The sequence below is a fragment of the Acanthochromis polyacanthus genome, chromosome 15 (genome assembly GCF_021347895.1).
Source record: "Acanthochromis polyacanthus isolate Apoly-LR-REF ecotype Palm Island chromosome 15, KAUST_Apoly_ChrSc, whole genome shotgun sequence".
Lineage (NCBI taxonomy): Eukaryota > Metazoa > Chordata > Actinopteri > Pomacentridae > Acanthochromis > Acanthochromis polyacanthus.
In genome coordinates, this window is record NC_067127.1 from 35,306,842 (window position 1) to 35,324,152 (window position 17,311).

At 37.9% G+C, this 17,311-nt stretch overlaps 1 protein-coding gene across 1 annotated transcript in view; it reads left to right on the forward strand.

Moving 5' to 3' along the window:
• Window positions 1–4,121: 4,121 nt before the first annotated feature.
• LOC110962199 (G patch domain-containing protein 8-like) overlaps window positions 4,122–17,311 on the forward strand; it is a 102,543-nt gene continuing 89,353 nt past the window's right edge. Inside the window, exon 1 of the mRNA XM_051959695.1 lies at window positions 4,122–4,945. Coding sequence (XP_051815655.1) covers window positions 4,835–4,945 — 111 coding nt within the window. The 5' untranslated portion in view covers window positions 4,122–4,834. The remainder of the gene's footprint in view (window positions 4,946–17,311) is intronic.

Here is a 17,311-nt window from a genome sequence, read left to right on the forward strand (position 1 = left end):
ATGGAGTCAATTTTCCTGAGGTTCTTGAAGGAGATGAGGTGTTGTGGTTTGGCGAGGGGGGAGGGGAGAGGGATCCTGAGGGTGACTGCGTGGCGGTCTGAAATGCCAATGTCCTGGATTTGAAGGTCTGTAATTTGGATGGAGTCAGTGATGACCAGGTCCAATGTGTGGCCCTTGGAATGCGTGGGACCAGCAACAGATTGGTGAAGATTGAGGCAGTCCAGGACCTGATTAAAATCGGCAGCCAATCGGCAGGAGGGTGAGTCCATATGGATATTGGAATCCCCCAAGATCAGAATGTTGGAGTGTGAGGTACAAAGTGAGCTAAAAAAAAATCATGAACTTCAGAAAGGAACTAGACGACATGGTCATTAATATCCCCCGCCACATGTGATGTCTATGAGTCTATATCCAAAATAGTGATCAAGGGCCATAACTCTGTTAAATATTATCGCAAAGGTCTCATTTTCGAACTTGATCAAGGTGTCCATGGTGTGAAGCTACACACTAAATTTCGTAATCCTAGCTGTAATAGTTTCCGAGAAAAGCTGTCCCCTTCATGTCGGACGGACGGACGGACGCACGGACGCACGGATGGATGGACGGACGGAGGCCAAACCTATATCCCCCTTTTCCGCTTCGTGGAGGCAGGGGATAATAATGGATGTGGTTTCGGGGGGTGCTATGGTTGCAGAGGTAGTGTGACGTGCTGTGATGTGTTTGCAGTTGAAAACCAGGTGTTCAAAACTGTTGACATGTCGGGTGGACAATAATGAAGTTTGAATGGTGCTGCGATGAAAAACAGCGAGGCCAGCCCCCCCGGCCTCACTGGGGTTGCGGGGGGGGGGTTGTGTGTTGGAGCCCATAATTTGTAATAATTTGTTTTCATTTTAACATGAAAGAATCTTTTTCTGTAAATTCATGTCAAAAAAGACAAATTAAAGAGATTAAATTATATTTTAAGGAGGATTAAATACTTCTGCAATCATTTTTTTACATACATTTTTAAGAATTGACATTATTTTGTAGAAATCAGCTTTCGGTTTGATGTGAAGAGTCTTTATTTCTGTGCATCATGAGCCAAATAAAAGAGAAAGTTTTGCTCCTAGGGTAGGCAATTGTCTTATTTTACATTTTCTTAAAGAACTGACATTAATTTGCAGAAATCTGTTTTGATTTTAACATGAAAAATCTTTTTTCTGTAAATTCTTGTCAAAAAAGTCAAATTAAAGAGACCATGATTCAATTTTACTATAGATGGGGTGGACACTTCTGCAATCACTTCTTTCAAAAGATATATATTTAAGAACTGACATTATTTTGTAGAAATCAGCTTTCACTTTGGCATTATTAGAATCCTTTTTAGATACTTTTACTCAGAAACTTCGAGTGATTCGATGTTAAAAGCAGCTTTGAGAGAGGGTTAATTCTCTTTATGGTCTCTGCAGCTGAAGTGCCCTAAAGCAGGACACCAGATCACCTCCGGCTCCGTGGTCCAGCTTTAATAATGCATCGCTTAGTTTAAATTTGAATTTTCATGAAACGCGGAACAACCTCCTGTCACAGCTCCCTTCTCCTCTGCCCTGTCTGTCTTGCCTGTCTCCCATCCACTCCTCTGCCCTGTATCTTCCCCTACAGCTCGGTGCCTGAGTGGAGTCTAACTTCTCAGCTGACTCCACTCAGGCAATCAACCACCTCCACGGCTCCCGGACAGCTGACGATCATCTCACTAATGACTCACCTCAACAATAAGTACCGGCTCAGCCTTCCACTCCCTGCCAGAGTATTAAACAAGAACCATGCAGTTCAGTTTTGCTCTCTAGCCTCTTACTAGTTCTGTTTTGAGTTCCTGCCTTGTTTTTTACATTGTTTTTTTCCTTCTGCCTCTGCCAGACTCAGCTGTCCGGGATCCCTGCTGTCCTCCTTCCCTCCGGCTCTCCCCAACCCATCACCGGTTTTCTCCTCCTGGACCCCTCTACTCATGCCTAAACCCCCCTGCTCATGCCTGGACCCCCATTCCTGCCTGGACCCCTTCTGTCCCTGCCTGGACCCCCCGTTCCTGGTCAAAACCCCCCACTGCACCAGCCGTTCCTGCACTCTGGTTTTCCCCCATCTAGCCACCATTTCACCCCCCAGCAATAAAACCCTTCATTCCAACCAGCCTTGGTGGTGTGGCTCTCTGCTCGGGTCCAGCCCTCCTCAGATCGTGACACCTCCTGCTGCTTCCTCCACTTTCTGTTCTCCTGCTCGCCAGTAGGTGGAGCTCTTCTCCTTCTGCTGGAGGAGGAAGAAGAAGCGAAGGATTGGCTAGCTGATAGACTTTTACAATTTTTATTTTAAGGTCGTATTTGTTTTCTGCAAGTTTGCTTTTGCTCCAAATGGAGTTTATTTATTTACTTTTGTTTTAAAAAAGTGTCAAATTTATTTGAAACATTTTTGATTTAACTATTTTTAAAATTTTATTTTGCATTTTGAATAACTTCTGTGCATTATAAGAGGTCACACAAATAAATAGATTTGCATTGGATGAGTTTTTGTACCTATGCAATCACTATCATCAATATTTTATATATATATATTTTAAAGAATAGCTTGTTTTCAGTCACGTGATTCTGACACCGCGCGAGATTCAGACGGAGGGCAAGACGTAAACTACAGCAATGGAAGAGATAGAGGAAAGTGTCTATTGCAGCTCTTTAAATGGAATTGCAGAAGAAAGGTACCTGCAAAAAGTCACAAGATATGGCGGATGTGATCCCTACCTTCTCAGGAAGACGGATTTTTCGACAGATTTAAGATATTTGCCTGCTGTTGAGGCAGTTGACATCGCAAATTACTTAGTGTTCCAAACGTACACAAAACAGCAGATGAAAGCGTACAAAAGTATGGAGTCTTACAACTATTTTGTTAGTGGATGGGTGCACGACCTGGGCTCAAAACTACTGAACAACGACCTTCGTTTGGTTTTCGCCAGGGTGAGTGTTTATTTTATTATTGATGACTATTTCATGTTTAGCATATGTAAGCATCAGCAGTTAGCAACAGCTATTAAGCGCAGTGTGTCTGACGTAACTTAAACAAAGCAACGAAAAAACAAACGTTTGTGCTACATAGGAAAGTACATGATAACTATAAGAGAATAAACAAATTACCTTGGACAAAATGGTTACTGCACCCACGGGCATTATCTGACTCTGCTCCTCCAGATCGCAGGCGAAGATTTAGTGGCGATTTTTTTCTGGCGTTTTTCGGTGAGCTTCTTACAACTTTCCCCTTTATGAATGACTACCTTGGGTACTCGGTAAAAACTCTTACTTCTTTCCTGGTTGGAACGATTTGAGCAGCTGTTAAAGATTGCAAAACATCGGCATCTTGGTTACAGACTTGTTTACTACTTCACTTGTGTCGCCCTCCGTTTGTATTTCGCACCAGCTGCCCAGCACGGAAGTGACGTCAAGTGAAAACAACCTATTGGCATCAATAGGTAGAAATCTCACATTACCATATAGAAATATTTTCACTTTGACATGAAAGAGACTTCATTTGTTTTTTCACCCTAGAATGAAATAGAAGAGTCACTTTAAAAAGTAAATATATAAGCAATCACTCATTTGATATTTTAGATATTTTACATTAATTTGTAATAATCTGCATTCACTTTGACATTAAAGAGCCTTTTTTCACTAAATTTGTGCCAAAAACGTCAAAATAAAGAGAACATGATTCGATTTCCGTATGGACATTTTTGCAATTTTAAAGAACTGATACTAATTTGTAGAAATCAGCTTTCACTTTGGCATTAAAGAGTCTTTTTTAGATACTTTTACTCAGAAACGTTGAGGGATTCGATGTTAAAGGCAGCTTTGAAAGAGGGTTAATTCTCTTTATGGTCTCTGCAGCTGAAGTGCCCTAAAGCAGGACACCAGATCACCTCCGGCTCCGTGGTCCAGCTTTAATAATGCATCGCTTAGTTTAAATTTGAATTTTCATGAAACGTGGAACAACCTCCTGCTGCTTCCTCCACTTTCTGTTCTCCTGCTGGCCAGTAGGTGGAGCTTGTCTCCTTCTGCTGGAGGAGGAAGAAGAAGCGAAGGAGGGAGAGAAGGAAATGATTAAAGAGAGAAGAAAGACGGCGAGAGGCGAGGGAGGGAAGGATGGAGGGAGGCTGGGAGGAGGAGGAGGAGGAGGAGGAGGAGAGAGAGCAAGCGTCAGCACTCCATGTGTTAAAAGGGCAGATGGTAACCGCGGGTAACTGAGGAGAAAGCACTCTGCCGGCCACAGAGCCAGAGATCAGCGGAGAGAGGAGGAACGAACACATGCAGAGCAGAGAGAGGCAGCATCCAACACGCAGGACTTCTGCTTCTTCTGCTGCTGATGCTGCTGCTGCTGCTGCTTCTCCTCACTAACAAGGAGGTAGCAGCTCAGGGAGGAGGATGAAGAGGATGCTGCTGAGATAGAAGAAAAAAAGTATCCCTCCCTGCCACTTAGAGACAAAGAGAGGAGGCAAAAAAAGAGAGCAGGAGGAGGAGAGGCGGTTGGACTGATCAATGAGAGGCTTCAGCAGAGACTCAGTGACAGACTGATGAATGAAAGATGGGAGCAAAACATCTGGAGAGGACTTAGAGGGAAATATTTAACGGGAGGAGAATAAAAAAAACATTTAGAGGAAGACAAAAGAGGAGCGGAGGGGTGAAATATTCAGGAGTTAGAGAAACTTAGAGAAGAGAGGGAATAAATGAGGAGCAGCCTCGTTTAAAGCCGAGGAGATAAGTTGAGGAACCGCAGAAGAAGAACGACGAGCAGCTTTCAGGACTTTTTCCAGGCAGAAACTCCGATGGCGTGCTACTACATAGTGATCAGTTCCACCCACCTGCGTGATGGACAGCTGAGGAGCATCAAGGGGGTTTTCAGAGGACCAATAGGAGCCGGCGGCCAGAGGAACACGGTAGGAACACCGAGAAAACGCACAAACCCTGGAGCTTTTATCCTGGAAGTTTGACGGCCACTCTGTGGGAGTAGAGTCGGACTGTTTTCATAGAGTCTGAGCTGTGAAATTCAGGCTTTTCTGGGTTTATTTGGAGCTTCTAAACTCAAAAATCAATTAAAACAACAGTTTGCATCAACTACAGTTAATAAACTACATTTACAATCTACTATCAAAGGTAATTTTAACTTGCAGTCTTGAAAATGCCCATTAATGTTAAGATAAAGGAGGAAACTTATAGAAAAATGTAGTTATCAGGTCACTTTCATGAAGTTGCATGGACCTCAACAGAGTATTTGATATTATTTTGTCAAAGCAACCCAAACGTTTTATCTAAATCAGTGACTTTCTTTGCTTTGTTTTCCTGCATCAGAGAGAAACTGCCAAATCATTACATTTTCTGGATTATTTTTGAGCTTCTACACTCTAAAAACGAATTAGAACAGCAGTTTGCATCAACTGCAGTAAATAAACTATATTTACAATGTTTACTTGCAGTCTTGCAAGTGTCCATTCATGTTAAGATAAAGGAGGAAACTTGTAGAAAAATGCAGTTATTAGTCAGAAAATCAGTAAATTAAATTGTTTTATTTCCTTTTTCTTTTAGTGTCAGACAAAAGCTGCAAAATCATGACTTTGTGGGTTTATTTGGGGCTTCTGCACTCTAAAAATCAATTAAACCAACAGTTTTGCACCAGTTTTAACAACTTAAACCAACAAACGACACTGATTGCAATCTATAATTTAAGGTTTTTCTAATTTGCAGTCTTGCAAATGTTCAATTATGTCGAAATACGGGAGCAGATTTGAATTCCTGAACTCAAAGTGTAGAAAAATGCAGTTATCAGACCGATTTCATGAAGTTGCATGGACCTAAATTGAGCTTTAAACCAAATATTGCAACATTGAGGTTAAATTACAAATTTATTATTAAATAATAATCATTATGTCAAACCAACCCATCAAAATAATGTTTGCGACTTAAATGTTTGATCTAAATCAGGAAATTAGCTTGTTTTTCTTTGCTTTATCTTCTTGCATCAGAGAGAAGCTGTGAAATCATGACTTTTCTGGATTTATTTGGAGCTTCTGCACTCTAAAAATCAATTAAAACAGCAGGTTTGCATCAGTTATAACAACTTCGGTCAACAAACGACACTGATTGCAATCTATAATTAAATGTTTTTCTAAGTGTCTGTCTTGCAAATGTCCATTTATGTTAAAATTAGAGGAGCAAATTTGAATTCCTGAACTCAAAGTGAAGAAAAATGCAGTTTTCAAGATGATTTCATAAAGTTGCACGGACTTAAACTGAGTTTTAAACAAAGTATTGTCCAAAAAAATAATGTTTGTAAATTAAATGTTTTATCTAAATCAGTAAATTAGAGTCCTTGTCGTTGCTTTTCTCCTGCATAAGACTCGTTTTTCTGGATTACCTGCAGCTTCTACACTGTAAAACATAATTAAAACAAAAAGTTTTGCACCAATTTTGACAACTTCAACCAACAAATGACAAGGACTTCAATCTATAATTGAAGATGTTTTTAATTTTCTGTCTTGAAATTGTCCATTTATGTTAAAATACAGCAGGAGACTTGTAGAAACATGCAGTTTCCATTCCAATTTCATCAACTTAAATTCAGATTTAGATCAACTAATGCAGACATTAGAGCTTAAATTACACTAAATGTTATTGTTGTTTCAAACCAAACCATCAAAATAATGTTTGCAGCTTAAAAGGTTGACCTAAATCTGAAAAATGCATCAAATTACGGGGTGGGAATGACTTTTTCTGAGGAATCATGACCTTTAAATGATCTAAATCAACTTCAGTAAACTGAAGCGTTTCACATCCAGACTGTCTGAGTCAAATCTTTGAACTTTAGGCTTTTTTCTGGATGAATTGCAGATTTTTACACTCTAAAAAATCAATTAACTCAACAGTTTGCATCTACTCCAGTTAACAGACTACATTTACAACCTCATGTCAAAGATATTTTTTAATTAACTGTCTCTAAACTGTGAAGGAGACTTCAATTTCTGAACTCAAAGTGGAGAAAAAAATGCTTTTACCAGGTTGATTTAATGAAGATAAATTGAGTTTTTAACCAATTATTGCAAAGGAATTGAGTTGTAATGAAAGATAATATCATTTCTGAGTCATTAAAATTGTGTTTGCAGTTGAAATGATTTATCTGAATCAGTAAATTAAAGTTAAATGCATCTAATTAAGTGTTAATTGTAGAGCGTATCTACATTTAACTGATCTGTCAAACGTGAGATTTCTTTATTTTCCTGCATCAGACAGAAGCTGGGAAATCATTACCTCTAAATTATCCAAATGAACTTCCACTAATTAAAGCGCTTTGATTGGAGTTGGTTTGACATCCAGACTGTTGGAGTCTAATCTCTGAACTTGAGGCTTTTATCAGCTTCTACACTGTAAAAACAGGTTGAATCTTTTGGAGTTACATTTCATTCAGTTACATGAACTGAAATGGAGTTTTTAAACAAATTAATTAAGTTGATGCAACTTTATTGTGCTACACATCAAAATAGTGTTTGTTTGAATCAGTAAATTCTATTTTTTTTTATCCCACTGCTCTAAAAAAATCTATTTCAGCCACAGTTTGCATGAATATTTTTGAGCTACTAACAACTTCTAAGTAAATTATGTTCAACCAACAAGATTTATTGAGTTCATGGAATTAGTTTTCCCTTTATAATTAGCAGCCTAAACCATCTAAGATCTTCCAGGCATGCAAAGATAAAGGAGGAGTCTTGAGAAGAATAAAGTTATTAAGTCAATTTCATTAAATTAAATTTGTTTAAATTGAGTTTTTAAACTAATTAAGTTCAAATTACACAAAAAATTAAGTTGATGCAACATTATTCTGTCATCTTAACTCATCAAAATAAATGTTTGCAAGTTAAAGGGTTTATCTAAATCAGTAAATTAGATATTTTTCATAATCTTGCAGCTCTAAAAAAATTATTAAAAACAGTTTGCCTGAATATTTTTGAGCTCTTACAACTTTTAATGAAATTATGTTCAACCAACAAGCTATACTAAGCTATACAAAGTTATTTTTAATTATCTATTTATCTATTTGCGTTAAAATAAAGGAGGAAACTTGAGAAAAAAATCAGTTATCAACTCAATTTTATTAAGTTACACGAAGTTAATTTAACAGTTAGTTGGAGCACCTTTACTATGTTAACTACAATTCTACAATTTCATTTAGCAGACGCTTTTGTCCAAAGCGACGTACAACACAAGCAAAAATTCAGACATAAGGAAAAACCTGTAGTAAGTGCAAAAAGTGCTTCAACCAAAATAATGTTTGCACATTAAAGGGTTTATCTGAATCTATAAGTGTATTCTTTTAATTACCTTGCTGCACTAAAAATAAATATTATATTAAATTACGACAACTTAAATTATGTTCAACCGACAAACTACACTGCTTTAATGAAAATAGATTTTCCTCTAAATATCTGTCTCAGTTTATGCTTTTATGTTGAAATAGAGGAAGACACTTATGGAAAGTTATTTTAAATGAGCTTAAATGGAGTTTTAAACCACTTAAGTTTAATTTACACAAAAATAAGTTGATGCAACTCCATCATGTCAGCATCAGTTTAATGGTTTATCTAAATCAGCAAATGTGTTTTTTATTATCTTGCAACTCTTAAAAAAAATTAAAGCTACAGTTTGGATCAAAATTTTGAGTTTTTACAACTTCTAATAAAATTATGTTCAACCAACAAGATATATTGAATTAGGACAACTAACTTTTCCTTTATTGTTTAAGGTATTTTTATTATCAGTCACAATTTTCTGAAATTATCAAATTATATTAAAACAGAGGAGGTGACTTTACATCCTGAAGTTCAAATGAAAAAAATGCAATTTTCATCCGGATTTCATTTAGTTACATGAACTTAAATTGAATTTTTAAAACCAATTGTTGCAGAAATTTTAATTTAAATTACAAATAATTTGAAGCTGATGCAACTTTATTGTGTTAATCGTAAAAATTCTGTTGTAACCCATGAATTTAAATTGAGTCGTTAAACCAATTAACACAGAAATTTGAGTCCAAACAACATAGAAAGTTAATTTGATGCAACTTTATTATATCAACACAATTAAAATAATGTTTTGAATTCAGTTTTTTTATTTTGCAGTTCTGCATTTCATGAAGTGATGGGAATCACTTTTTAGAGCTTAGTCCAATTTTCAAGCCAATTTCATTCAGTTACATGAACTGAAATGGAGTTTTTAAACCAATTAACTCAGAAATATAACTTTAAATTACAAACAGTATTAAGTGGATGTGACTTTATTCTGTTAAACATGAAAACACTGCTTTTATTTTATCTTACAGCACTGAAAAATAAGTAAATCCAGTTTGTTTCATTAATTTACATGAATTTAAATTGTGTTTTTAAACCAATTAAGGCATAAAATTAACTTTAAATGACAGACAACATGAAGCTGATGCCACTTTATTGTGTCAAACATCCAGAACACTGCGGATCTAAATCAGTCAATCAGATTTTTCTCCTCTCAGCTCTGGTTTTAGTTAAGCGGTTGGTGTTATTTTTTACAGTGTTTTTTTTTTAAAGTGCGCCTCCATTGAACTGATCTGAGTCTCTATTAGTGTGATTGCTTCATTCTCCTTCATCAAAGACACACTGAGAAATCATTACCTCCAAATTATCTTTACTTTAGCTCCACCCACCCGCTTGATTGTCAGCTCCTTAATCATGCTGTTTGTGGAGCTAATTAATTGCCACTTTCATTAGGTTAATTGACTCGGTGTACATGGGGGAGGGTCTTGTTTTTTTTTTTTTTTAATCTTTAAGGCGATTCTCAGTCTGACCCTCCACTTCAGCCCTCTTCAGTAAATCTTCAAAACCAAGCCGGACTGTGTTTTTTTAGGTGTCAAAAATACAAACCGGGCGACAAATTAGCTGCATTTTTATGATTAAAATGTGAATGAAAATGAGCTCAGAGGGATGACTGTGAGGCTGCGTGGGAAGACTCGACCAGATGAGTCACAAGTTCTTCTTTTCTCATCATCTAAAGTCCAACTAAGACCTGCTGAACATCATCACAGCGAGGCGATGCAGAGCAGAAGCATGTTGGTTCACAGACAGAAGGTTTCCTCTGCAGCCTGTCGCTTCAAATTAAACCCAAACCCAAAGCTTAACCGGAGAGCGTCGCGGCGATGATCCCAGTCATTACGAATCTATTAAAGCGGCTGATAAAGCGCTCGTTCCGACACCCTGTGAAGTCTTTGTTCTGCCTCTTTTCACTCCGTCTCCCGCCAAGCCGCTGTCAGATCATATTTCAGTTTGTGTCAATACTTTTAACGCCGGCCATAAATCATAAATTATGACGACGCGCCACGCCGCCGTGATGAGGCTATAAGTCTTTGCCGGAGAGCGGCCCTCAGTAAATCAACAACGAGTCGGACTTCGCCTGTGATTAAGAGGAAGGTTCAGCAGCAGAGAGGTTTCACTGAGCAGCAGCTTTAATATTCTGGATGAAAATCAACGTTAAAAAGGAGCAAAGGTGGAAAAAATGACCAGATTTCCTGAAAAAAACCAACAATATTTTGGCAGCTAGGGGACCAAAAAATACCTAAATGATGGAAAAACCCATTAAAAACTGAGAAATGTCCCATAATTTAAATATATTTAATGAAAAATAATATCATTAGACTAATATTTTCAAAATAAAGTTAAAGGACCAAATCCTAAATGCTGAAAAGGGGATCAGATCTCCTACATTTTAAAACAAAAACTAAAAAATCCTAATATTTTGACAGCTAGGGGGTCAGAAAAATGCTTTAAATAATGAAAAATAACATGAAAACACAGTAATTTCCCATAATTTGTATATAATGATTAATAGTAAGAGAAGTTTAAATTCTATTTATACAAGCTACATCTGATTTAATAAAGAAGTCAATATAAAACTACAGAAACAATATACAAGTTAGTAGTACTGAGGTTAAAGGACCTAAATGTGGAAAAAATGAGGACATTTGAGGACAGTTGAAGGTGGAGCCTGTCCTCAAACCAAAAACGACCACATAGGTCGTCTGTACACGCCCGTATTACGACCCAGTGTTACGTTTTGACTATGCGACCTCTGGCGGTTGAGTAAATATCGACACTCTGGAGTCACAGGTGAAACGTCATCATGAACAAACTTTTATCTAACACTATCCCTGTCCCTATCCCTAACCATAACCTTAACCATAACCCTAAAAACGTGTTGGGAAAGTGAGAAAAAAGCCGTTTTGCGACGGAAAAGCCGTTTCGCGAATTAAATCCCGTAATGCGTTCGTTTTCCCCGTAGGGGCGCAAACGTTCATACGACCGCATAGGTCGTATTCCGGTGCACGGTGCAAACGACCGATGCGGTCGTATGAATTGGAGGACAGGTTGGAAGGTGAGGTGACGTTCTTCAGATGTAGAGCTCTGCTGTGTTCTTCTTGTTTATAGATCGTGTAAGGTGTAAATATGTAAGGTTAGAGAGAAGAAAACTTGTTGTGTCTGTAGCGTGAATTTTACATAACCTGACCCATCCATCCACCCTGAGCTCCTCCCTCTACAGAGCTCACAGTTACGGATCATGGAGGACATTTTGGCTTCAAAATGTTTGAAAAATAAACCAGTTTTCTGCTCCACATTGATCAATAAAAGGTAATAAACTATCAACGGCTTGATTGGCTCAGCTTACACATCAATGGTAGCATTTTTATTCCATGTTTTCTGTGTTGTTGCTAACCCTACTCTAATCCATGCTAATGTGATCTTTTTCTCAGCAGTAGAAGCTAGATATTTAGCTAGCTGTTACTGCTGACCAAGAGGACAAACTGACCAAAGAATGAGTCTGATCCTGATAATATGAGGTAGAGAGAGACATTCAATCAAGACTGACAATGAGAGGAAAATATGAAAAATAGAAGAGAGGACACAGCTTTGCTCTACACATTCTTTTGGAAAACTGATGATGTTAATGACAGAAACAAGGCACAAAATGACAGAAATGTCATCAACAGGTTCTGCTAACATGTTGTGGGACACACGTTCCATGTATAATAATTATTGTTTAAAATATAATGTTGATTAAAAAAATGTCTTCACAATTACAAGAGACATCAATGAAAAATAAAACCAACAAAAGGAGATTTAAATTTCATTTTAACTGTTTTATTAGAGACTCAGTTTGGTCATCAGGTGATGGGACAAGAGAAAAATGTCGTTTTAGGGGGAACTCCAGACTGATGTGGTGTTTTATAAACATTTTCAAGCATTCCTTTCTCCTATTTTTTTTTTTAGATTTGGTCTCAGGAGAAGAACATTTACACAACAACTGCATGTTTTAGTGTTTTGTACATGGATTACTTGAAATTTGATGTAAAATGTCCTCCAGTTCTGGAATGACCTCTGATTACACCCTAAAGACATCGATTGTTTCTTTTAAAGGACGGCCTCAAATACATTTTTTTTTAGAGTTACATCTTTTCTAACAAACTTTAAATCTGGATCCACACTTCTCATTAAAGTCTGTCGTAGAGGAGCAGAAAACAGACGTCTTACACATTAATTACTGAGCTTCATTAAACAGATGACAAACTAATGAAGCTGCTACGGCGTCTTCAACAAGTTACAGCTCTCAGACGTGTTAAACGACAGCAAACTCTGGAAGCATACGGCAAAGTTTCCACCGTGGCGCCGTAAATAGAGCGTCCTTTAATTACCCACGCAAGGAAAATGTTTGAGAGGCTGCGTTCGTCACCTCGGCCAGGAATAGAAAGCTATATCAAGAGTTTTAATTGGCAAACAACCACACACGACTATCGCCAGTCACCTCGGATCCTCGGCTAATTTTACCTCCCGGTTCTCCAGCGGGTCTGATGAAACTGCGTGAAACGATCGGGTCTTAAAAATTCAGATAACACGCTCCGAAATCGAGGGAGATGTGTTTGCGCCAGCACTAAATGAGTCTGGAGCCAGAATAGCGCCGAGCGACGGGATCAGTGGGAAGGATGAGTTTCCTTTTTAGATCCAGTGACTCAAGTTGACTCCCGTGTTCAGGAGGAGATGTTTTTTCCACTCCTGCTTTCTGAAGCATGACTAAAATCCCGCCTTAAATAAACCGTTTGCTTTGTTCAACTTAAAGAACCTCAGCAGATCTGAGCATCCTGTATATTCTACTTCTCCTGACCTTGTTTATAGCTGAGCTCTGCTGTTTCTTACCCACCGGCATCTTCACATATTGAACAATGGAAAGACTTTATTTATTTTATCTTTCCTGTCTTCTTTATCTTTCTGCTTCTGCATCTCGTTCTGCTTGTTGTGATCCTAAGAAATCAGAAATCAAACCTTATGTAGCACTTTTACACTATTTGTCTGCAATTTATGCACTTTTCCTTTTATTTCTGACCATTTAGTGAACAAAACTGTCTAAAATGCTGCAGTTAACAAAAAACAGGTTGGTTGGTGGATTTGCTCAGGTTTATGGAAACAGAACAAAATGGAGGAGAGAGAACTCAGAAATGTTTCCTAAATGACTCAAAGAGACAAAAACAACACAAAAAGGATGATAAATTAAGACAAAAATGGCATAAAAAGACACCAGCATGACACAGAAAGATGTTAAAATGACATGAAAACAACACAAAACCGCCCAAAATTACACAAAAAATGCCAAAATATGCTAAAAAAAAACACAAAAATGACATGAAAATGACACAAAAATGGCAAAAAAAATACACAAAAAGATGCTAAAATAACACCAAAAAAGACTCCCAAAGTGACAAAAATGAATCTAAAAGATGCAAAAAAACAGAAACTCACAGATAAAAATGATGCAAAAATGGCACAAAAGATGTCTGCTATCCAGGTGGTTCTCACACCTGTCTCATTTTTCCTCACTGTAGGTTAATTTTTTACTGCAATCTAAAGTCCTGCAGCTCTCTGGAAACAGAATAAAGAAGGAAAAGGAACTCAGAAATCACTTCTGTGAAGGATGACACACCTAGAGTACAGTGACGTGCGGTGAGGTTCATGGCTGGTGAGGCACTGACTCCTCAAGAGTCAGATTTACGATTGTAAGAACTGAAAAAAGCATCTTATTTCACTATTCATCCAACAGCATGCAACTACTGATAATGCTTCATATCCCATCAGCATTCCTCTTTCAATTACACTCACAAACCAACACAAACATACACAGGAACATATTTGTCCTACAAAGACCTATGGATAGAGCACCCATCTTGTGTTTTAAGCAATTCATCCATCCATCCATCCATTCTCTATACACCGCTTTATCCTCACTAGGGTCATGGGGGGTGCTGGAGTCTATCCCAGCTGACTCGGGTGAAGGCAGGGGACACCCTGGACAGGTCACCAGTCTGTGGCAGGGCTACATATACAGACACACAATCACACCTACGGACAATTTAGAGTAACCAATTAACCTCAGCATATTTTTGAACTGTGGGAGGAAGCCGGAGTACCCGGAGAAAACCCACGCATGCACAGGGAGAACATGCAAACTCCATGCAGAAAGTTCCCAGGCCGGGATTCGAACCGGGGATCTTCTTGCTGCGAGGCAAAAGTGCTAACCACTACTCCACTGTGCAGCCCTTAAGCAATTCATACATACTGTAAAAAAAATTAAAGTACAGAGATGTGTGCAGACCTACTGGCTTTAGCTTGGCGCCGACTTTGGATTGCTTCTGTTGAAGCCAGAACTGCAGCGACAAAGCACCTGCCAGCTTGCGTACGCCCCCTTGAGTTGAGGCAGAGTACTGCCTGCCTCACCTGCTGACTTTTCTCTGCACTTTATTGTGCAATCAGCAGGAATAGTTCTCTCACACATACATAAAAGACATTACACAGACTGCAGAAAGTCATGGTGTATAACGAATATTTCTGTAAAGTTCATATTGGCGATATGCTGAGGAACAGAAATGGACACGCGTCATGCAACCCAGATTGTATTGGATCATGCAGTCAGACATGAGGCACAGTTCGCCCGTACCTCACCCGGGGTTTCTGCCCTGGATTTGATCAGAAAAACTCAAATTCGGCAATTTTTACTCAATAAAATTTCAGAAATGTGTAGTCATACTGCAAATGCATTTTAACACAGATCAGTGGAAAATATTAATGTTTATTTATGTACACTTTCTTTTTTCTTTTTTTGTCATGATGACAGGTGAGGTCTCCCCTGACCGCACGTAACTGCTAGAGTAACAGAAAGAGACAAAAACAACACAAAAAGAATGCTAAAATGTCACAAAAATTACATAAAAATACACAAAAATAACACAAAGAGATGCTAAAATGACATGAAAAACACAGTAAAACACCCCAAATACACAAAAGGATGTTAAAATAACACAAACAAGACATGAAAATAGCACAAGAACGGCCAAAATTACACAAAAATAGCACAGAGACAACACAAAAGGATGCTAAAATAACACAAAAACACTCCAAAAGTACATATCATAGATATTTTACTATTTAAATGTGTTTCTTAACTCTCTGCTCTGTGTAAACACTTCCTCCAGTTCAGCCGAAAATTCTTTAAATTTTTGCTACTTGACTGATAATCACAAAAACCTTTAGAGTTCTGTAAAGGAAGACCTAATTTTTTTGTTTTTGACAGAAACTGGTTAGTGCACAGTTTATCATTAGCAAGATTTGTAGAAAAAAATTGATCATCTAGATGAAATATAGCACTTTAGATTTAGATTTGGTCCATATTTCCCAATGAAATATCACGTCACAGATGTTGAATTCAAGAAAAGTTCAAAGTATGATGGATTCTTTCTGTAATAAACTATTTTTCTGAGCACCAGGAGCTGGGAAAACAATCTTACTGCTGCATAAAGTACATACGATGGGTGCTGTAGGACTTTTTCTGCCACATTTGGCCTTATAGTGAGATCTAAAATCATAGAAATATTGAAAAACATAACATATTGGATTCAGAGTCATATTCTTTTAACCGTCAGCCATCTATTTTAACTTAATTTTTTGGAAAGAACATCATACACCTGATTTATGCGAGCAAAAAAACTGAAAATCAGATTTTTTTTTTACTGAGAAACATCAACATGGTGTCAGAAACATATCATTTTAACCTTCAACTATATTTTAACTATTTTTTTGGGAGGGAAGAACATCTTACACCTGATTTCTGTCAACAATAAATCCTCCACAACATAAACTTTCCCCATTAGAGCTCATAATAAACTGAATTTCCGCCGTAATTCTGGGTTTCCTGAGGTGTCGTCGGACAGGTGAGCTGCTGCAGAGAATAAAAACATCTCTCGCTGTTCTCATCCACTTCTCTCCTCTTCAGAGGAAAACAAATCATCCTCACGCCCTGAATCCACTGTTTTCTCTGTACTTTAATTGCTGAAATGTGCCAGAAACATCCGGGCATGCTGCCTGTGTTCTCTCCGTGTTACTATCGGCTCTGTCGTCTCGGATCCTCGCCTCAAGTCTTACAGCGACGTTCAGAAAGCCGTTCAACAGGTTCGACGCTTCCTCTGCTCGTGTTTAAATGTGTGTTTCTGCAGATCAGACATTAATTCATGATCGCTCGCCAGCTGTCGGGGAATTTTTCACACCTTTCCCGATATCAGCGCGCCGGAGTTTTGTTGCTATAGAAACATGGACTCCAGTAAGCTAAATAACGCCGATTTTTCTACACCCCACTTGGCACCAAAACGTTGACATCAAATTCCTTCTTTTGATTTTCTCTCAGCGGCTGCCGGATTCGTTTCGGAGGCTGGAAAAAGGTGCTTCTACATGTTCTAGATATTTCACTATTTGTGTCAACACTGCCTGCAGTTCAGCTGAAAACTTCCTGAATTTTTTCCACTTGATTAATCATCACAACTGAGTCACTAATTGATTCATAGTTGCACTAAAAACTGCACATTATTTCATTTTTAACAAAGTAGTTACTGTACACTGTTTATTTTTGGGAATTTTTTTTAAGTGAAACACGTAGAATAAAATGTTTTTGACAAAATATCTGAATTTTAGGCTTAGATTTGTTTCATTTTCCTGACAAAACTGAAGGTCACACATGAGTAGTTCAAAGACATGAGCAATATTTTTCCAAGCATGTGATACTGGATCACTAGAAAAAAGGTGCTTCTACATGTTATAGATATTTCACTATTTTACATCCTTGTTTCTTCTCTTCTTTGTGTAAACACTGCCTGCAGTTCAGCTGAAAACATCCTGAATTTTTTCCATGTGACTGATCAT